The sequence below is a fragment of the Propithecus coquereli genome, unplaced genomic scaffold (genome assembly GCF_000956105.1).
Source record: "Propithecus coquereli isolate 6110/MARCELLA unplaced genomic scaffold, Pcoq_1.0 Scaffold178, whole genome shotgun sequence".
In the NCBI taxonomy this organism is placed as follows: Eukaryota; Metazoa; Chordata; class Mammalia; order Primates; family Indriidae; genus Propithecus; species Propithecus coquereli.
The window spans coordinates 1,900,906-1,921,527 of record NW_012142523.1 but is presented as its reverse complement, the minus strand read 5'-3'; the positions used below and the strand labels follow the sequence as shown (position 1 = coordinate 1,921,527).

Here is a 20,622-nt window from a genome sequence, read left to right as displayed (position 1 = left end):
GGTGTGCAGGATAAAGACCCAGAAATGGAATTGCAATAGTTACAAGTGTCTGATCATTTACAATATGGATAAGTACTGTCCAGTTGCCCTGCTAACAGGCAGGCTGTCCCCACGGACATCAACATCAGAATGCCAGCCTGTTGCCTTAAGGAACTGTGCCCACCTTCCCTTCCACCTGACAAATCTGTCTCTCCACCCCGCTCTCCCTACACATTGTCGCCCTGCAGAGAGCAGATGACAGGGAAGCACATCTGCTGAGGGGTGACCAGACTGGCTCAGGGGGCTTCCTAGGAGAACTGGCTCTGCTCCCTCCCTTGGTAATGTGCTCTCCAAAGTGCAGAGGCTCAACACACACGCAGTAAGTGTCAGCACAGGTGTGTGGAAAGGCACACATTCATTCGGTGGACAGCCCGTGTGCCAGGCTCCAGTTACGCACCCAGAGGCATCAAGCCAGCCCCTGCCCTCCAGACCGCTGCCCATCGGGGTGAGGGGTGCAGACTATGAGCAGATGTTGCCCATGTAAATGCCTCCCAGAGCCCTGCTCCAGGGACCTAGAGGGCGCAGGGCGGCAGTCACAGTGTGGTTACTCTGGAGAACTCAAGCACCAAGAGCTGAGGGGACATCCAGGCTCCTGTTTACTTTACAACTTCCAGCTGGGTACTCTTGACCAGCGGTCAACCCTCTGAACCAAAGGGCCGGGTATGCTCTCATGGCATCACGGTATCATGGCATACCTCCCCAGCAGGGAGGTGGGGCTGCAGCGAGGCACCGCCGGCGCCTCTCTCTCTCTAATCCTGGAGCATGAAAGGGGCCCAGTCACCAAAGCCAGGAATAGTAAAGCTCCTGCCTGCTATGTGCTCCTGCTAGGTCTACACTTTGTTCATAGGACACTCTGGAGAGCTGCCTAAGTGTTTTCTTATCTCATTTTTGTATCTCATTTTGTCTCACCATGACCTTAGGGGACAGTAATTATTTTCCCTGATTTTCCAAAGAGGGCAGTGAGATCCCCCCAGGACGGAGAGGTCAAGCACCTTGCTCTGCATGGAAGACCAGACCCACGGGCCGGGGCGTGTTCTTTGCCCGGTGTAAGCAAGCCCAGGGACGGAAGGTGACTTGCTTAGCTCGCACCGGGGCTGGGGGGGGGCAGACCCTGCTCATTCACCACCACCGCTTCCCCTCCCCCTGCCCAGCCTTCACCCTGGGGGCTTTTCCGCTCAGGCGGCCCCAGGTCACGAGAGCAGCAGCTGACCGGCGTGCAGCCCCCTCTCCGTCCGGGGCCCGAGCTCGGTTCCATCCGCGAAATGGGCCGAGCGGGGCGGGCGGCGGGCGCGGCAAGTGGGGCGGCGCTGACTCAGCCGGCGGCGCGGCGGCGGGGCCGGTCGGACCGGCCGCGATGCAAACGAGCCGCCCGGGCCGAGCGGGGCGCGGCCGCCCGGGGGGTGACGGGAAGGGAGGCCGGGCCGGCGCCACCGAGCCCCGCGCTGCGGGCGGCGGCGCGGGCGGAGGGCGACGAGGATGGGAACCGGGCCCCTGGGCGGCCCGCAGCCTCCGGAGCCCCGCTGACGGCGGCCGCGGCGACCCGCGCAGGAGCCGACATGTGTCTGCGCCTCGGTGAGCGGCGGGGAGACTGCGCGGGAGGCACAGCCGCCCCCCAGCCTCGCGCAGGGGCGAGCACTGCAATGGGAGCCCGAACCCCCGGGGTCCCGGCCGCTAGCTTCCTACGCGTCCTGGGCCAGGTCACTTTCCTCTCTGGGCCTCAGTTTCTCCCCAGGGAGCTGGAGGGAGGAGGGCTGCGGGGTGTACTTCACGTGGCCCTCCGCCCCTCGTCCCCACTTTCTTTTCTTGCGGAGAGATGCGCCTGCCCTCCGGGATCCCGGGCGGCACAGAGATGCTGGCGACAGCAGCCCCCACTTCGCCCGGAAGGGAGCGCAGAGGGACAGGGACCCGGGCCCGGACCTCAGCTTCGTCAGCCTTGCCGAGGCTCCCACTTCCACCACCTTCACTCCTCCCACGAGGCCGGGAGGGAAGGGCCACTGTAAACAGGATCACGGAAGCGCCCCCTCCCTCCCCTCCCTGGGCACAGTGATGCCGCTCTGGGGCATCAGAGAGTCCTGGGAAGTCCTACTCTCTAGCTGAGAGAACTCGTGAGCCTCGGTTTCCTTATCTGTAAAATGGGGACAGTAGCACCCACCTCCTGGGACTATGGTGAGGATGGAGTTAGCTCCTAAGAGTGAAATGCTTAGCACAGTGCCAGCCACGCTGCTAGGTGCTCCCAGAATGTTAACTTAGAAATAAAAAAGCCAGGACTGTCCTGAGACTCCATCCAGGGCTCCAGGCATAGCCCCAAGCTGGCACTGTCCCTCCTGTTTGACCAAAGTCTTGGTCCTTGAGGTCTTGCTGTTGTTACTGAACTCAGCCCTGAGCCGGGCGGTGTCCAGGCTGCCAGGTAGGTGGGTGGATGGGGTGAGGTGGGTCAGGCCCTGGGATGAAGTGGCCATGCCCCTTCCTGTTTGGCCACCAGTTCATCTTCAGGAGGCTGTTCCAGGCCATCGCCTGCCCCCTGCTTTTCCTAGCCCTGGGCCAGCTCCAGAGGGTCCTGCAGACCCCAGGGGTCTCAGAGACCTGCCAGACCAACCCCTCCCTGCTTTACAGATGGGGAATCGGGGGCCCAGAGAGGGGAGGGGCTGGTGCAGGGTCACAAAGCGAGTCTGTGACTGAATGGCCCCCTTCCTTCCCTGCTGCCTGGGGATTGCCTCTTGGCACAGCATCCTGGAGAACAGTCAGTCTAGAAATTTTTCTTCTTTACTTGCAGAGCTCCCATGTATGAACTATGATCAATGCTCTCTGCCACAGATGGGCACACTGAGGTCTAGAAAGGGATTCAAAGTTAGATCCCGTGAGGAGCAGCTAAAGGAAGAAGGGGCTGTGTCGTTCTGGGGCCTGACCACAGTCTTCAGGTCTCACAGCCGGCTAGAGTGAGGGGCCAGCAGGGCCAGGGCAGAGCCAGGACCCGTGGGGGCAATTCAGAGAGATCAGGAACAGCCTGAGCTGCCCAGGGAGGAGGGCTCGCCACTCCTGGGAATGTGCAAATTGGGGCTGGGCAGCCACGTGGCCACTCAGAATCTGCGTGAGTCCCGGCATTCTTTGACCCCAGCCCCTGCCCTTGCCCTGTCCCCGCCCAGTGCCCCCTGCACTGGGAGCTTGCTTTTCCCAGTACCCTCGGGGTGTGCCCCACTTTCCCATCCATCTCCTCATAGACCCTCCCTCCCCACTGGCTGATGAGGGTCCTTCTTCCCATTTTACAGATGAAGACAGGGAGACTCAGAGGCCAGAGCTACCTGTCCCAAGTCACCTGGCTCTAGGCAGTCCTGTTCAGCAGTGGTGTGCTGAGCAGCTGCTGTGTGCCAGGCCCTATCCACCAAGCAGGGCCCAATCCCTGCCCAGTGAACTGTGGCTCCCTGGGACCTGGACGGTGACTGTTGAACTCACTGTGGTGCCCCTGGCACAGAACAGGCACTCAGTGAACATTTGTGTGGTGAACACTTGAATGAATGAATGAATCAGTGAATGGGGAGCTTAGTGGAAGGATAGTGGGGTCTAGAGACCTGAGCTAGAGCCCCACCACTCATGACCTTGAGCGCTAATAAGCAGTACTACCCTTTATTAAGTACTAGCTGTGTGCTTTTCCAACCTTAGAGTCCCAAGGACTCTCTCCTCTCACAAAGGTATCGTGAACCCCTTTTACAGATGAGGAAACTGAGGCTCAGAGAAGACAAGTTACTGGCTCCAAGTCATCCAGAAATAGATTTAGGACTTGATGTTCACTCCTGCCATGGCCTCCTCCTCTGCCCAGCAAGATAAGCCCCACCCACGGCCCTGACACAGCTGTCCCCCGCAGGTGGCCTCAGTGTGTGTGATTTCCGGAAGGTGCTGATGAAGACAGGCCTGGTGCTGGTGGTGCTGGGCCATGTGAGCTTCATCACAGCCGCCCTGCTCCATGGCACTGTGCTGCGCTATGTGGCTGCCCCCCACGACGCTGTGGCTCTGCAGTACTGTGCAGTCAACATCCTCTCTGTCACTTCTGCTATCGTGGTATGGCCAGGCTGGGAGGGTGGCTGGCGGGAGGGAGCTGGAGGGGGCTTGAAAGGTCTTCAACAAATTCCTACTCAGAGCTTTTGGTGGGTAGGCAGAGAGCCCGGGCACTAACACTTGGTCCACCACTTACCAACTGCCCGAGTCTGTCAGCCACTTTGCCTCAGCTTCCCCATCTGTACAATGGTGATGGCAACAGTGCTTACCTCTGAGGGTCTTAGTGAGTACTGATTGACGTCATCCACATAAAGTGGTTAGTGCTCACTACTGCGAACTGAGGTTACTTTTACAATAAATATCCAAAGTGCCATTGGACAGAAGGAAGGAGCATCAGGTCAGCTTGGGAGAGTCCAGGATGGTTTCTCTGAGATGGGTATTGATGGGTGAGTAGGAGTTCCCAGTTGGGCTGCCATGAGCACAATGTAGATGTGTGGCTTGCTGGGATTAGCAGGCAGGAAAGGAAACGAGGATGGCATTCCAAGTGCAGAGAATGGGAGATGCAAAGTATGGACGTGGGAATGTTCTGTAGAACTGAACAGCAGGAGCTTAGCACTGGGCATGGCCTATAGTACCTGCTCAGTAAACAGCAGCCATGATTGTGAGTGCCTGTCGGTGCCTGCGTGATTAACCCAAGAATGAAGGGCCCTGGTATTCTCAAGTTTACAAAGCTCTTTCCTGCCTGTCAGCACAGGCAGCTGCAGCCCTAAGGGGAACATCCCCGCACATCAGTGTCTGAATTCCATCCCTGCCACCTCCTGGTGGGGGACTTATTCTTTCTAATCCTGTTCCCCACTCCCTGAAAAATGAAGGTCGGACAGCCTGCTGGCCTCGGGGCTTGGGGACATGGGGATTATAGGCCCCAGCGAGTAGGGGAGCCTGTGTCGGGTGGGACGGGGCTGGGTGGGACAGATGTGTCCGGTATGCTTGGAGTTACTCTTACTGACATTGTTTATTCCTCCTACCAGCCTGTGAGGAAGGCAGAGAAGGCGGCGAGCTCAGGGTTAGGAGGTTCACCAGGGACTGGGTCTGGGTTGGACCCCTGCAGCTGTGGCCTCGTTTACCCAGTCAATCCGCACGGCTCCCAGTAACATGGGCCATTATTATCCCCCTTTTACGTAAGAGGAAACCAAGACTCAGGGATTCACCCAACATCCCGCTGATAGAAAGAAGCCAAACTGGGTTTGAACCTATTTGTGTCTGACACCAAAGCCACGGTCTTTCTGTGAGCTCATCCTGCAGAGAGGGGCTTAGCTCAGAGAGGTTGAGGCACTTAGTTGTGGCTGCACAGTAAATTAAAGACATGTGGGGCCTGGAACCCAGCACCCTCATCTTACCACCTGCCTCCCATGGGTCCAGCCATGCCTGGTCCAGGGAGGGAACAAAAGGAGGATGCTGGCTGGATGCAGCCCACAGATCCAGAGGGCAGCTGCTGGGCTAAGCAGTAGGGTAACCCCAGCCCTTGGGACGGAGGGTGGTTGGGGAAACCTGCACGAGGAGGAACCCGAGCAGGGCTTGGAGGATCTGCACAGGCAGAGGAACGGGAAGGGTGTCCCTGGCAAGAGGATGTGTGTGGCAGCATCCTGAGCAGGCCATATGGGTGTCCACATCCAGGGCAGTGAGCGGGCAGAGTGGCCCAGGATGGGGTGGTGAAGCTGACAGGGCTGGGACCTGGTCACTGAGAGCCTGAAATAATTTAAAATGCTCCCAGGGATTTGAATTCTACTCCGTAAAGTGTCCTGGTGTGTTTTAATATAACAATTTTGGTTTTAGTTCCTTGCTGCTTGGGTTACTTAGTTTCTTCCAAAATCTTTCCCATTGCTGGGAGAAATGTCACATATATTCTTTGGCTTAGCATACCCCCTGGCATGCCCCTGCGGCCCCTGGATACACAGGTTCCTGTTTGAGCCTCACAGCTGTAGGCAGTGGGGAGTCATGGAAGGTTGTAGGCAGGGAGTGACTGCTTTAGAAACATCACTCCAAGGCTGGACCATGAGGAGGCAGTGGCTCCGTGTCGATGGTGGTAATGAGGCCAAGGCTAAGCAGGGGTTGGGGTGGGGGGTTGGAGGGCCAGGGTTGGCATTGGTGGAATCTTTATCCAAGGGTGGCCCTGACCCCCTGCCCACTCCCTTGCAGCAGGGGGTCAGAGCTGACTTGAGCCTCCCCACAGGTCATCACCTCTGGCATTGCAACTATCGTGTTGTCACGTTACCTCCCCAGCACCCCTCTGGTATGTGACACCTTCTGGGATGGGACTATGGGGGTAGGGTCAGGGCAACAGCCACCCCCAAGGGCCTGGCCTGCTTGGAGGGGGTGAGGCTGACCCTCAGTGGGCCAGAGCTGCCCATGGGGACCAGCCTGATGTCCACTGACCAGTGGCCTCCCCTACCCAGCGCTGGACAGTGTTTAGCTCGAGCGTGGCCTGTGCTCTCCTCTCTCTGACCTGTGCCCTCGGCCTCTTGTCCTCGATCGCTGTGACCTTTGCCACTCAGGGCCGGGCACTGCTGGCTGCCTGCACTTTTGAGAGCCCTGATCTACTGGCCCTCACACCTGACTGTCCCTTCGACCCCACACGCATTTACGTGAGTTCCTAGACCTGGGGTGGGAGGGAACCCAGGTGCTCAACAGGGCTGGGAAGGTTCTGAGAGTCAGCCCTCCACCCCCAAGCCCAGACAGCCATCTCTGCCCCCGTGCCCCCACAGAGCTCCAGCCTGTGCCTCTGGGCCATCGCACTAGTGCTCTGCATGGTGGAGAGCATGTTTGCTGTGCGCTGCGCCCAGCTCGCCCACCAGCTGCTGGAACTGAGGCCCTGGTGGGGGAAAAGCAGCCACCATGCGGTATGTCCCCTCCACAGCCCTGACTTCTCGTACTTCCTGGGAGGCCCTGCTGGGGAGCTCAGGCCTGTCTGCCCCACCTCTCTGTTCAGGGCCCCCACCTTGAGAACTGGGGTGGGGCGAAAGTTTTCTCCCCAGGAGCAAAGGGAGAGGCTTGGAGGCGCAGAGAGGCAGGATCTCCCAGCTGAGTCACACAGCTGACACCTGGCTCTCCCAGGGCCCAGGATGAGTCTTGAGAGAGGAGGAGGGGCATCTGGGCTTGAGCTAGGGGGTACTCCAAGGGTCTGGCCTGGCTCTTGCATGGGGGTGGGTAATGATGCCCTTTTACCCCCAGAGATCCTCCCCTCCCCTCCTCCCGCTCCTTGGGTGTTGGAGGAAGAGACCCAGGCCCAGGCCCAGTGGGTCTGGCAGCCTCCCATGTCTCTGCAGATGCGGGAGAGCCCAGAGCCCGTGGAGCACCGGGACCTGCTGAGCTGCACCAGCTCTGAGCTGCTGACCCTCTGAGATCTGATGTCTCACCCATGGCCACTGGACCCTGCAACCAAGTCTGCACCATGACCAAGCCAAGATTCCTGGAGCCGGCCCAAGAGGGCCCAGTGGACCCTTGGGGACCCAGTAGGGCTTTCAACTCCCTCCTCTGCCATCCAGCCCACTGCACTGAAACGAGACTTTATTCTGAAGTTATTAAAAAGAACAGAGTTGCTCCACTTGGCTGCATGCGGGGGGCGGGGGTGGGGAGGTGGGGGGAGTACCGGGGAGGGACGGGGGCTCAGCCAGGGGGGCCGTGCTTCTTTCCTACCCAGGACACTGTGGACGGGGTTCTAGGTGCATCTGTCCGTCTGTCTGTGGGTCTGTGTGTGTGTACGTGTGAGAAAGGCAAAACACAGAGGGGTTGGTGAGTCTGTGTGTGGCTGGCTGTGTTCATCCAAGTGCTAAAGGGCAGGTGGAAGCCTGGGAGGTTTTCCTTTGCATCATGGCCTCCAGACCAGCAAAGGCTGGGGCGGGATGGGTGGAGGTTCTCCCGCAGGGAAGGGTGGCTCAAGGAAGCTTCTTCCTCAAACCCCCACACCCCTGGAATCCTCTCCCCTCCAAATAAAAATACAGGCTCCTCACCTGGGCATGACTACCCCCTCACCCGGGCTGAGACCTGCAAGAGCGGGGCATGCCTGAGGGTTGGGGGAGGGGTCTGTCCTCATTGCTGTGCGGGTGAGAGATGGTTGAGTTCCTCCGGGTAAGGGTGGGCTGACTCTGCCAGGCAGACCAAGCCAGCCCGCGTCTCTCTGTCGTTGCCTCTTGGATTGGGGTGTACTAATAGCTTGCTTGCTTGGGCCTGGGGGGACTGCAGGGTTCTCTTCTCTAGAGGCCCCCCGAAGTGCAGACCCGGCGTGGGGTGTCCCCCAGTCTGGGCCCCAGCCTGGACAGGAGGCAAGGGAGAGGAAGCTGAGGGCCGGGAGGGGGCCGGTGAAGGTAGGGAGGAGGGGGGACCTGGATCCTCTCGCTCAGAACTGGGAGGCGCTGCTGGGGTCGCACTGCAGCAGGCGCACGATGGACGGGTCGCTTTTGGCCCCGCGGATGAACTCCTCCAGGGACAGCTTGCCTGCGGGGCGAGGGGAGCTGTGACCGCGGAGAAGGTGGCAGCGGAGCGAGGGGCAGAGGAGTGGGAGAGGGAGGGAGTGGCGCCCGCCCCGTCCCGCCCCTGCCCTCTCACCGTCGTTGTTTGTGTCCATTTGGCGGAAGATTTTCTCGGTCCTCTTTTCTGGGGTCGACTCGTCCTCCGGCATCTTCATCACGGACGAAACCATCTTGTAAATGGCCTGGGGGGCGGGAGGGGAAGGCAGGAGTGAGAGGGCCCGCTGAGCCCCGACCCCAAGGTGCAAGACGCCCCCAGGCACGCTGACGTTTGCCGCCCTGCCGGGGCGAGGTGGAGTGGGGGTCACGGAGGCGTGGGGAGCCGGGGGGTTCGGGAAGGAGCGTCCCAGAAGAGGGGGCTACTGGAGGGGCCCTGGCCGAGTTCCCGTTGAGGGTCAGGTGGGAAAGGAACAAAGGCGCCGCAGCGCGAACGCTCCGAGTGGGCGCCGGGAACTTGGGGGTGCAGGGGGTCGGGGGCGATGGACCCAGATAGCGAAAGGCATGGAAGGCCGGGCTCGGGAGCTTGTGCCTGGAGCGCGGGTTGGGGGTGAGCGCCGGTTCCTGCCGCTTCTCAGGAACGCGGGGACCCGGGGCGGCCCGCGCGGCGGCCGGCAGGGGGCGCAGGGCCCGGAGGGGGCGGGGAGTATTATGCAAACGTACGCAAAGGAGCCTCTGCCGCGGGCAGGGACGGCCCGGGCTCTGCCGGGCCGAGGGCGGCAGCCGCCACGTGCGGGAGCTCGCGAGGCAAAGCGCAGCAGGGCTTTTGAGCTAAAGTACAGAGCACGCAGGGCTTGGCCCGTGGGATCCCCCGGTCCCGGGGCCCCGGAGCTCAAGGACCGGACTGGACGCCTCAATCTTCCAGCTTTTCCTGACCACCACCTCCTCCAAGAAGTCTCCCTTCTCCCATCCCATAAACCTGTCCTGCCTCAGAGCCAGCTTCAGCCTCCGCACTGGTCTCTTCCAGCCTCTTTCCCGTAGGTCTGTCCCCCACGCTGCCTCTGAAAGCTCCTTCCAAACACAGATTCTCCACTGCCACGTCCCCAGCCCGGCACACCGCCCCCTCGCTCCCCTCACACAGGCCTCCCCACAGGCCCGTCGTGCACCCAGCTCCTTCTGGATGCTGCCCCACGCTCCTTCTGCTGCCTCCCACTCCTCCTTGGGGCTCAGTTTACATGATGCTTTCTTAGCAAAGCCTTCTCTGACCCACGCTGGGTCAGGGGGCATACGCGGGCCCAAAGCCTCTTGGACTTTTCCTTCGAAGACACCTCTCCCGGAAGTAATTATGTCTTTGCAGGATTGTCCCTAGTCCCCATCATACAGGTAAAGACCATGGATGTCTGGCTAGTGCCCAAATCCCCAGAACCTAATAAAGTGCTTGGCACCTGGCAGGGACTCCCCTGCTACACAGCTATTGGCACCTCCCACTGCCCTCTGTACCAAGTCCAAATCATTCTGCCCTTGGCACTCAAGACACTTCACAGACTGCATGATGCTGACCTCTCCGCCACCCGGCCTCCCCTGGCAGCATGATTCTGCCAACAAATACACACCCCTGGGCATTTCAGATTCCCCAGCATTTATGGTCTCTGCCTGGAATGATAATACGAGCCACCATTTATCAGGCACCCACCGTGTGCCAGGTACTTTACATGCGCTGTTTCTAAACTCACACCAGCCCTGAAAAGCAGGTATCAAGATCCCCATTTTCCAGATACAAAATCAAGGCTCAGAAAGGGAATTGATGGCAGAGACTGGATCTGAACCTGCTCCCTCTCAACTGCTGGATGGAGGCTTGGGCAGAGTGGGGTGGTGAGGACCAGCAGGGCCTTCGAAGTCAGATGGGCCTGGAGTGGCATCCTGGTGCCACTACTCACTTGCTGTGTAGCCTCGGACAAGTATTTAACCTCTGTGAGCCTCGGTTTCCTCATCTGTAAAATAGGAGTAATCGTATCTCCCTCACTGGGATTGCCTAGAGGAGTAGATGTGGTTACGTGTGGAGAAGAGTTGGAACAGTGGCTGGCTAGAGCGGGGGATCAGTAAATGGCAGCTCATATTATAGTCGTTATTCATCCACCACATCCTCAGGTCTTCCCTGTCCCTCAGTGCTCCCAGATGTCACCTTTACCCGCTGTCACTAAGCTGATCAGTGCGTCCTGCACATTTGTCTCTCCCACCATAGTAAGAGCCCCAAGAGGCACAGTATTGTCCCTTCCACTGTGTCTACCACCTGGCACAGGGCTGGGTCCTGAGGAGGACTAAGTGACTTAGAGAGTGACCACTCCCCTTGTGACAGCCATTCTCCTGCACCTCCAGATTAATTGTCTGGAATTCCTGCTTGTTCGTCGTTTCACTGAAGCTGACTTGTCATTAATCAGACACTGGAGTTTTCAGAGCTCTGTCTGCACCACAGTCTAGGGCTGCCAGGGCCTGGACAGCAGAGGCCAGCCAGAAAGGATCCTGAGGATGCCCAGGAATGGGGATGGCTTGACTGATGCCCTGGGCACGGTGGCTCCAGCAGGACTGAGTTTTGCCAGTACACACCAGTGTAAGTGCACTAAATGGTAAGACATGAACATCCCTCCAGATTGGATGCTATCCATCTGCTGCCCAGTCCCTGAGTGATCCTCCACCATCCTGGCTACCCTGACCCTTCCATCAGGACCCCCAGAGCTCCCCACCATCCAGCAACTACAGAGTTAATGCCGGGCCCAGGGGAGTCAGTGACAAACATTAAGGCTTTTTCCACCAGCCATAGGCATAGGGAACGCATTCCATTCTAAGGCAGCCCATTCTACTCAAGCTGGAGAGAGCAGACCCGGACCCTTAGGGAGAGGAGAAGCCAAAGTCAAGAGTCCAGCAGACGCTGGATGGTTGGAAGGGGGCGCAGTTGGTGGAGCAAAGGGACCAGAGGGAAAGGATTGGGAGCTGCAGAAGGAAAGGGGGCAAGAGCTCTGTGCAAAGCTGTGCGGCAGGATCACTCACGGCACATTTCAAGGATGCTGAAAAGGCCATTCTGGTTAGAGCAGAGGCTGTGAGGAGGAGAAAATGATAACGCACAATGGCTGATGTTTCCCAGGTATCAATGACATGCCAGGCCCTCTGCTGGAGTCCCTATCTCGCTCTAGCCCTACAATAACTGTGAGGTAGGGGCTTAGCACCCCTGCATTATAGGCGAAGAAACCTGTAAAGGCTCAGGAACAGCACAGGTAAAATGGAACCGGAGCCCTCACTGTCTTCAATGCTGGGCTGAGCTCTGGGTGTTCTGGGAGGTTTTGAAATAAAGCTAACGTGTAGCACAATTAAATTTGTACTACGAAAGGCATTCATATCAGCTCTTTAAATCTTCTCAAGAGGTCAGTATCACCACCCCCATTTTACAAATGAGCAACTGCAGAACTGAAAGCCAGACCTCCTGGCTGGGAGTCCAGAACCCCCTCAAAAGGCAGCTCTGAGTGGTGGCCAGCCTCAGTTTGACTCCATTTCCAAGTTGTGTGACTTTGGGCAAGTTACTCCACCTCTCTGAGCCTCATGGGGTTGTATGGATGCACTGGGCTTATGGATATAAACACCTGATTCAACATTGGTCTCTTAGTGGGCCCTCAATTAGTTGGGAGGTGGCTATGTTTCCAGGTGGAATGTAGATGTTGGAGCCAGGTGGCCCACTCACAGGTTGTGTGGCCTTGAGCAGGTGCCTTTACCTCTCTGAGCATCCACTTTCTCCTGAGTACATGAGGATCAATGAAACGTAACTAGCCTGTGCTCTGCCAGAAATGTCAAGTCATGAAAGACAAGGAACGACTGAGGAACTATTCCAGATTAGAGGGGACTAAAGAGACATGACAATGAAATTCAATGCGTGATCCTAGACCAGGGCCAAAAATGCTATAAAGAAATGGAGACAGTTGGCACAATTGGAATATGATCGGTAGATTAGATAATAGCATTGTTTCTATGTTCAATGTCCTGACTTTGATAATCATATTATGGGTTATGTAAGAGAATGTCCTTATTTTTAGGAAATATATCCCGATGTATCCAAGGGTAAAGGGACAATGTTCAGAACAAGAAAACATTACACACATGTGTGCATGCTCACACACACACACACGCACACACAAAACGATAAAGCAACTGCAGCAAGATATTAATTGGTCAATCTGGGTAAAGGGTGACTTTTCTTTAAATAGGAAATATTTCCTAATAAATTTTTAAATGGGATTGTAAGAATCGCCCCTGCCACTACTTGCCTACAAGGTCTGCTGGGAGGGTCAAAAGGGGAGGGGCGCCAGCTGCAGGGCCCCACATCAGGCATGCGCAGGGGCCCAGGAGCCCACCTGCACGATCTCCAGCATCTCCTCCCGGCTGATGTAGCCGTTGCCGTCCAGGTCATACATGCTGAAGGCCCACATGAGCTTCTGCTCCAGGCGGCCTCGCGAGGTCACGCTCAGTGCAATAATGAACTCCCGGAAGTCGATGGTGCCATCACTGTTGGTGTCAAAGGTGCGGAAGACATGCTCGGCGAACTTGGAGGCGTCACCATAGGGGAAGAAGTTGGCGTAGATCTTCTTGAACTCGTCCACGTTGAGGATGCCTGTGGGGCAGTCCTTGAGGAAGCCCTTGTACCACTCCTGCAGCTCCAACTCTGAGAACTCTGTGTTCTCCCGCAGGTCCTGCAACATCTCGGGCCGCAGCTTGCTGTTCTGCTTGCCCATGGCCACCGAGCCAAGTCCCACCTGGGTCCCCAAGGGGGTCAAGGGACAGAGAGAAGTGGTTAGGCCTTCCTGGTCACTAGAAACCACTCCAGAAGGAGCCCCTGACACCAGCCATCCCAGCCTCTCATTTGACGCAGTGAGAGAGAGGAACTGGCCTAGGGTCACATGGCCTGCACCCAGGCCTCCTGCCTTTGTGACATGCTCCACATCGTCTCCCCAGACCTTAGACTTCCCTGGGAAACAGACCTGGAGAGGGAGGAAGGGAAGGGGGCTCACATTTACTGAGGCCCTTCTAGGTGCCAGCCCCTAACCCTTCCCCAGTGCATACCATTATGCCCTCCCAAGGGGAAGTATGGGATTAGTCCCACTCTACAGATGAGAAGGCAGTCTCAGAGAAGAGAGATGACATGCTTCAGCCATGATATGACAGGGCCGACTCCCACAGTTGCCCTGGAGGTGCAGAAAGACCTGGTTCTCCTTCCTACCCACTGCCCCCTCATTGCCACACGTGTGCCTGCTCACCACCAAAATGCACCTGCAGCCCGAGCACTGCCCTGCTCTCTGCCCCACAGGTGCGTGCAAACAAGAAGCAGCATAGTGTAGATGTTGGTCTGGGCTCCAGAGCCAGATCACCTGGGTTTGAATCCCGGCTCTTCCTCTTACCAGCTAAGTGACCTGGGGCATGTTCCTTAAACTCTCTGTCTCATCTGTAAAGTGGGGTGATAATAGTACTTACCTGCTAGGATTGTTGTAGGGATTAAATTAGTTAATACATGTGAAGCACTTAGAACCATGCCTGCGTAGATAAGTGCTACGTAAGTTTTAGATAAATAAAAATGACTTACATGTACCCAAGTGCCACAAAACTCATGCGCAACGCTATGTAAATGAATGTATACTGATACCTGTTATGCTACACAGCTCACCACATCCACACACTGGGTCTCATGCCACTCACGCACCAGCCCACACCCACCCATGGGGTCAGCATGCCTCCACATATGACGACATTCCCTCTGCTCCACGACTCACATGTACTGACACACGGGACCACCACGCACAACTCCCATACCCTGTGCACCAAGACACACCAGCCCACAACCCCACATGTCTCACACATGCCATCACACGCCAACCCGCATGTCGACACCTCTCACATGGCCAGTGGCACGTGGGACCTTCAGGCACCCTTGCCATTTTTCTGTTTTTTCCCCCAGGGGTGCTGCCAGGTCCCAGGAGAGGGAGCTGCAGCCCTTCCAGACCTGCTGGGAGTTCCTTTTCCAGAGAGACACCTAGCCCGTCCAACCGTCCCCAACACTTACTTTGAATCTAGTCTTGAAAGATCCCCTCAGTGCAGGAGGTTAGAGCGTGGAGGCTGAGGGGAAGGCAATGGAGAGGAGACGGCCAGGCACTTCTGGGCAGGGATGTAGGGCTGTGTGCACCACCCCAGCTTGGGGATCCAAGTGAGACGGGGCAGGGGGGTTCCTTGTGTGTGTGCATGTGCACGAAGCTCTGTGCACATGTGAGTGGGCGTGTGTGTGAGGGTGCATGTGCTTATGCATGACGCGTGCCCCTGGTTTCTGCATTGCATGTGTCTCCCATGTTTCCATCCATGTCTGTGCGTGTGCATTATATGTTCGTGTGACCAGGTATGCACCCGTCACAGTGTGAGGGAATGTGCCTGTGTGGCCACTTGGGGGACCTGTGTGTGTCCTCAGCAGTATGTCACATGCATATTTCTGGGTAAGTTGGTGCCCCTCCTTTAGAAAGGATCAGCCTCTTCTGCCCCAGGCTGAGAACCCACCGAACAAGTGTGTGGGCAGGGACTAAGGAAATGCATAGGGCCGGGGTGAGGGAGTGTGTCCCTTACTTCCCTCCTCAAGGTCCGAGAACTGGGTCACCGGGATGGGGGCAGAGAGATGCGCTGAGCAGGAGACTCCTCCAGTGCCCCCTCCTCCCTGCCCCCCTCGGAGTTGCCCCTCCCAACTGGAAGAAGATAATGCGGTCCCCGCAAAGACCTCCAGTCCCCCAAATGGGAAGAACCTGAGAAACCCTCCCTGCAGACCCTCCCCAAACCTTCCCCAGCTCTGGCCCTGAGCCTCCGCCTCAATGCCTCCAGCACTCGCAGAGCGCCCGGCGCGGGGCCCCTCCTGGAGGGGGCGCTCCCGGGCGGCCGAAACGCGGCTCCTCGGGGCCGGCCACCCGGCGGTCAGGACCCTGGAGAGCACCGCGTGTTCCCGGGGGAGTCCCCGACCCCTGCGCCCCCCCGGGGGAGGATTCCCGAGAGGCGCGGCAGCAGCGGGGTTGGGGAGCCCTGGACGTGGGCCCCTGGCTCCGGACTCCCCCTGCCCGCAGCCCCCAGCCCCTGCCGGAGCGGCCCCCACTCACCCAGCGACGCGGAGACACCGACTGCGCAGGGAAGGCGGCGCTGCTGCGGCGCGCGGCGGCAGGGGCGGCCGGAGGGGCGGGCGGGACTGGGAGGGAGACGCCCCGCAGCGTTCACCCAGAGGCCCTCCCCTGGGGGGGTCCCCTCCAGCCTGGGGTGGGGGGAGCGGTGCGCTAGGCTCCGCCCCCGCCCCCGCGCCGGGGAGGGAAGGGGACGCCCTCACTTCCCGGGCCCCCTCTCGAGGGAGCATCCCAGCGGGGGAGGACCGAGGCCCGCATCTCCTCAGCATCTCGACTCAGGTAGCCTGAATGGAGGGGCGGGTCAGTGCCAACAGCCCTCTTCCCTAAGCCGGGGACAATCGCTGGCCCCTCCACTCCCTCTTCCCCCATCCCCACCTGGGCTCTGAGCCGCACGTCGCTCCGAGGGCGGAATCAGGATCCTGGGCGGTTCGACAGGCGCCCTCCCTGCCCCCGCGCCTCAACTCCGGAACTAACTGAGCTGGGGGCTCCTTGGGGAGGGGGGAGCGCCCATCCCTCCAGTCTGTGAGGTCTTCGTGGTAGGGGGCCAGACACGCCCCCTGCCCCACCTCCACCTTGGAGAGCCCGCCCCCATCGCCTGCCCATCACTCCCATCTCATCCCCCAGCCCCTCTCAGGGTTAATCCCACCTCCCAACATCGATGTCAACTGCTCCTCCCACTCCCCCTTCCAATCAAGGAACCCCCTCCCTCCCTCCCCAGCCTCTGCCTGTGCAGGATGGTGACATACGAGAACAGCAGCAGATCTCCAGCCTGGAGGTTCTGAGGTGCCTGTGCCCCTGCAGACGGGACAGCTCCCCTCCAGAGTCAGGGACCGAACTCACAGCTCCTCCTGCCCCTATGGGGTTGCATTCTCCGCCTCCGCAGCCTCGGCAACAGTCCCCACATCCTGGGCTTAGATTTTGTCCTTTCTCCATTTCTAGGAGGTGGTCCTTATTGCCCTACTTCACAGATGAGGAAACTGAGGCTCGGAGGGTTTAAATGATTTTTCCAAGGTCTCACAGCTAAGGAGGGGAGGGCTTGGACTTGAATCCATGTGCCCTCATTCACTCATTCCACAAGTATTTATAAAACATTAGTTCTGCAGCCAGCACTGTTCTACCTAGGAAGTGGGTTACAAGAGTGGACAATAAACACCAGACATAATATAAAAGTCAATTCTATCGTGTACCAGATAAGCGTTTTTGAAAAAGTTGGGATTGGGGTGTGGAGGTTGGGATGGTGGCACATCAGGAGACTTGGGGACCATGCCAAGGACTTCAGATTTTTACTCCAGGTGAGATGGGAAGTCCTTGGGCTTTAAGCAGCATGAGAGGGTCTAACTTCCATGTCAACAGTTCACGGGGGCCATTATGTCAATAACAGTCTTTGTAGGAGGGTGCAGCAATCCCAGTACTCTGGGAGGCTGCAGCCCAGTGTCAGAGGCTGCAGTGAGCTATGATCTTGCCACTGAGCTCCAGCCTGGGTGACAGAGTGAGAGCTTGTCTCTAAAAGAAAAGCAAAAAGCAGACTTTGAGGACTGGGGGCAAGGTGGGAGCAGGGGACATTTCAGGGTGAAAGATGACCAAGGGGTGGATCTGGCTTCTGGACCCACTTTGAAGGTGAAGCCCGGACAGCCTCTTCTAGTCAAGTGTGTTTTCAGGACCACCAGCTCAGACCCTCCCGGCTCCCCGGGGTTCAGACTAAATCTCCCCTTCCAGGTTCCCAGACCAAGCCTCTCAGGTCCTCAGAGTCAAGCCTTTGTCCCTCCTGCTTGGGGGCAAGTGGGAAAGTCTCAACTGGAGGAGCTAAGGAGGTAGGCTGGGGTAGGGGGGACAGCTGGGCCCTTCGGAACACGGGCTCCACTGTGTGCCTTGGCTCTGATGTTGGGACCCCTAGTAGAGGCGTGAGAGACGCCAGACAAGCGTGGGTGGTTCCCAGCTGCCTCCTGCGTGAGGACCTGGGGGCTGGCAGGGACTTGCTGCTCAGCCCCCACCCCAGGCCCATCCAGTGACAAGCTCCCTATCCTCTCCCCACCAGACCTGGAGGGCCAGGTGTGCTCGGGTCAGGGTCAGGGAAAGGGGTCTGCCCTGCATTCATTCCCTCAGCCCTTCCCCCCATCACCCCTTCCTCTCTCTCCTGCCTGGTCTGAGTCCTCTCCATGCTTGGGGGGAGTCTCAGTTTGCCCCCATCTTGGGCTGCTCAGCCCCTCTCTCTGTTTCCTCCCTACTTCCGCTACGTTCTGAGGGGACTTCCCTCCCCACCCTGCCTTCTGCTCTAGGAGGGTGGCTGGTTCCCTGCCCTGGGGACCCCCAGTCTGCATTCTGTCTCCCCCATAGATGGGAGATTCAGAAGGCAGGATTGGGTCTTCTCCTCCCCTGGGACCCCAGATCCCTTTGCCTTTCCTGCACGTGGAATGAGTAGGGCGGATCCGGAGGCAGAGTTTGGGCCCTGGTAGGCTCTGCTGGCTACTTCCCATCAGCCCCCTCCACCCTCCAGGGGGCCTAATCAGCACTGGGGGCCTTCAAAGGCGAAGGCTTGGGGCTCCCCACACTGCACACCGGACCCTGGCCCAAGACCCAGTGCCCTGAGATATAGCCCTGGAAAGGGGGGCAGCTGGTCGGGAGGCCTGGGTCCTTACTCTGGACAACCTGGGGTGTGTCTCTTCCCCTTTCTGAGCACAGAGGTCAGACGGGTGATGTGAGCATGAACGGGTGAGGCGCCAGTGACCCTGGAATCCTGTTTGGGGGGTCCTGCCGATGAGACTCAGTCCCCTCCCATCTCACACTGAGGCATCCCGGAGGGAGAGGAGGCATGGCCTGGGGTAAGAGGTGGAGGGGGTGACTGCAAGGCAGGGTTCACGGAAGAGCAGGCAAGTTGGGGGGGTTCCCCAGCGTCTGTGGAGTCAGGGGTAGAGAACTCAGGGGTGGCTGCCTTCGTCTACCACAAAAGAGGAACAGAACAGCTCCCAAGATGCCAGAAAGAGACGGAGTATCTGCCGAGCACCTCACTTGATCCTCAATGATCCTGCGGAATCAACAATGCTACTGCCACTGACGGCTATGGAGACCGAGGCCCAGAGAAGTGAAGTCACCTGCCCGAGGTAATACAGCAGGAAACGACAGTGTCAGCATCTGAACCCAGTTCTGTGTGCCTCGGGAGCCCCGGCCCCTCCGTGGAAGCCTCTCAGTGCAGTGGGTGAAGGTGGCCCCTCCCCCAGAGGCCCAGCTTCCCCATCCCCCCCACCACGTTGCCTCTTTGGTCCCAAACGGTTTGGAAAATCCTGATGGGAGCAGATGGTGGGGACAGATGGAGGGAAACGCATCTCGGGGCTGAATTACACAAACAAACATTGAAAAAGTGATTAAAACCTCAAGCCACCCCTTTCCAAAAGGCCCTACCCACCCCAGCCTGGAGCACAATGGGCGCTGAGGTGGGGGTCTTGGGGTCTCCGGATGCCCAGCATCTCAGCCCAAGCATCCCAGCTTCTGCCCACCCTCCTTTCTGCCAAGGACCACCCCCGGACCAGAGCCCAGGGCGGCAGAGCTGCCAGGAGCACAGCCTGGGAGGGGGAGGGGGCGGGCCTGGCTGTTCCCAAGGGAGCTGGGCCACCAGGAACAGAATTGGGGAGGGGAGTCCTGGGAGCTGGAACTGCAGAGCTGAAGTCAGGGGTGGGGCCGAGGGGGGTTGGGGGTCTGGGGTCCCTCAAGAGAAGCCTCACTTTATATGGGGGCTCGACCGACCCACCACCCACCACATGGGGGAGCGAGGACAAGGCCCTTCACCTCTGGAAGCTTCCTTTGGTTCCCTCATCTGTAAATGGAAACAATAATAATAGCACCTCCCTGGAGGGGCTGTTGTGAGGATTAAGAGAGGAAGCCTGTGACTGCCTGGCGCTGGGCCTGCACCCAGTCAGCGCCTGGTTAGCGTTGGCTGCCGCACTCCTGTGGCTCCAGGTGGCCAGAAGGGAAGCCCTGGCATTGGGAGACCAGGAAGGCTGGAGCTGGGTGGGGATGGCCCTTCTGCAGAGCAGAAGTTAGGGTGTGAAGACCCTGCTGGCAGAGCCCCTGAGGCTATTGAGCTCTGCAGCAGGGGGATGCCTACAATGCCCCCCAAGAAGAGCCCTGACTCCTGGGTAAAGGCAGTTGAGCTCTGTGCCAAGCCCAGAGTCAGGGACTGATGTTTCCTCAATATGAGAATACAGATTTTGTTTGGAGAGTGACAGACCCGAGTTCAAATTCTGGCATGGTCTTTTTCCTTTTGGGGGAAAGTTGGCAAAAACAACCCCTCTGACCTTCTGGTTCATCCTCTGTAAAACCCATATTGCATTTCCAGCTGCTTCCTGGACTTGCTGCCAGAAGCCCACGACACCCGGACTCAAGCCAGCCAATATCCGACTCCTTCCACCTCCAGCCTGTCCTCCCCCTGGGTCCCCCTCTGTCCACTTAAACAAGCCCAAGGCTCCACCCCATCTGGGACCCCTCCCTCCTCCTCACCCCTCCACCTGCTCCCTTCCCAAGGCCAGCCCATTGCAGCAGACAGGGTCTCTGGGGCCTGCCCTCTCTTCCCCTGCCACCCTGCACTTCCTGGTCAGATCTGCCCTGTATTACCGCTCAGGCCTTCTCACAGCTCCCCTCTATGATCAGTTTCTCAAAATCTGATTATCTTCCTCCGGCTTAATACCCTTCCACGGCTCCCCACTGCCTGCCAGGGTAGGTGGGCATTCGAGGCATGACGTGCTTGGCCCTTCTTCCTCCACTGTCCTTCCTTCTGTAACTCCCCACCAGTGTAGCCCCCTAGACCAGACGACCAGGGTCTCCCTCCCACCCCTAATCTCTCCACATGGGATCTGAGCCAGGTGGGGGTGGGTGAAGTAATGCCAGCAGCTGGGGTCACATCCCAGACAACCCTTGCCCAGCACAGTAATTGCTCTTCCCTTTGCTGGTGAAAGCAACTC

At 58.5% G+C, this 20,622-nt stretch overlaps 2 protein-coding genes across 4 annotated transcripts; one reads left to right on the top strand and one right to left on the bottom strand.

Moving 5' to 3' along the window:
- Window positions 1-1,476: 1,476 nt before the first annotated feature.
- TMEM54 (transmembrane protein 54) lies at window positions 1,477-7,628 on the top strand. 3 transcript variants are annotated; one of them, XM_012642235.1, is made up of 6 exons: window positions 1,486-1,611; window positions 3,899-4,092; window positions 6,260-6,319; window positions 6,483-6,671; window positions 6,792-6,926; window positions 7,353-7,628. In XM_012642235.1, the coding sequence occupies exons 1-6, from the start codon at window positions 1,596-1,598 to the stop codon at window positions 7,425-7,427; spliced, it is 669 nt and encodes a 222-aa protein (XP_012497689.1). In that variant the 5' UTR covers window positions 1,486-1,595; the 3' UTR covers window positions 7,428-7,628. The 3 variants fall into 3 exon arrangements, with proteins under 3 accessions (XP_012497691.1, XP_012497689.1, XP_012497690.1); XM_012642237.1 differs by lacking the exon at window positions 6,260-6,319 and having other exon boundaries at window positions 1,477-1,611; window positions 6,582-6,671; XM_012642236.1 differs by lacking the exon at window positions 6,260-6,319 and having other exon boundaries at window positions 1,596-1,611.
- Window positions 7,629-8,177: 549 nt separating this feature from the next.
- HPCA (hippocalcin) lies at window positions 8,178-15,680 on the bottom strand. The gene is made up of 4 exons (XM_012642353.1): window positions 15,653-15,680; window positions 12,887-13,285; window positions 8,632-8,737; window positions 8,178-8,520 (listed from the first exon to the last, which is right to left on the bottom strand). The coding sequence occupies exons 2-4, from the start codon at window positions 13,262-13,264 to the stop codon at window positions 8,423-8,425; spliced, it is 582 nt and encodes a 193-aa protein (XP_012497807.1). The 5' UTR covers window positions 13,265-13,285; window positions 15,653-15,680; the 3' UTR covers window positions 8,178-8,422.
- Window positions 15,681-20,622: the final 4,942 nt, after the last annotated feature.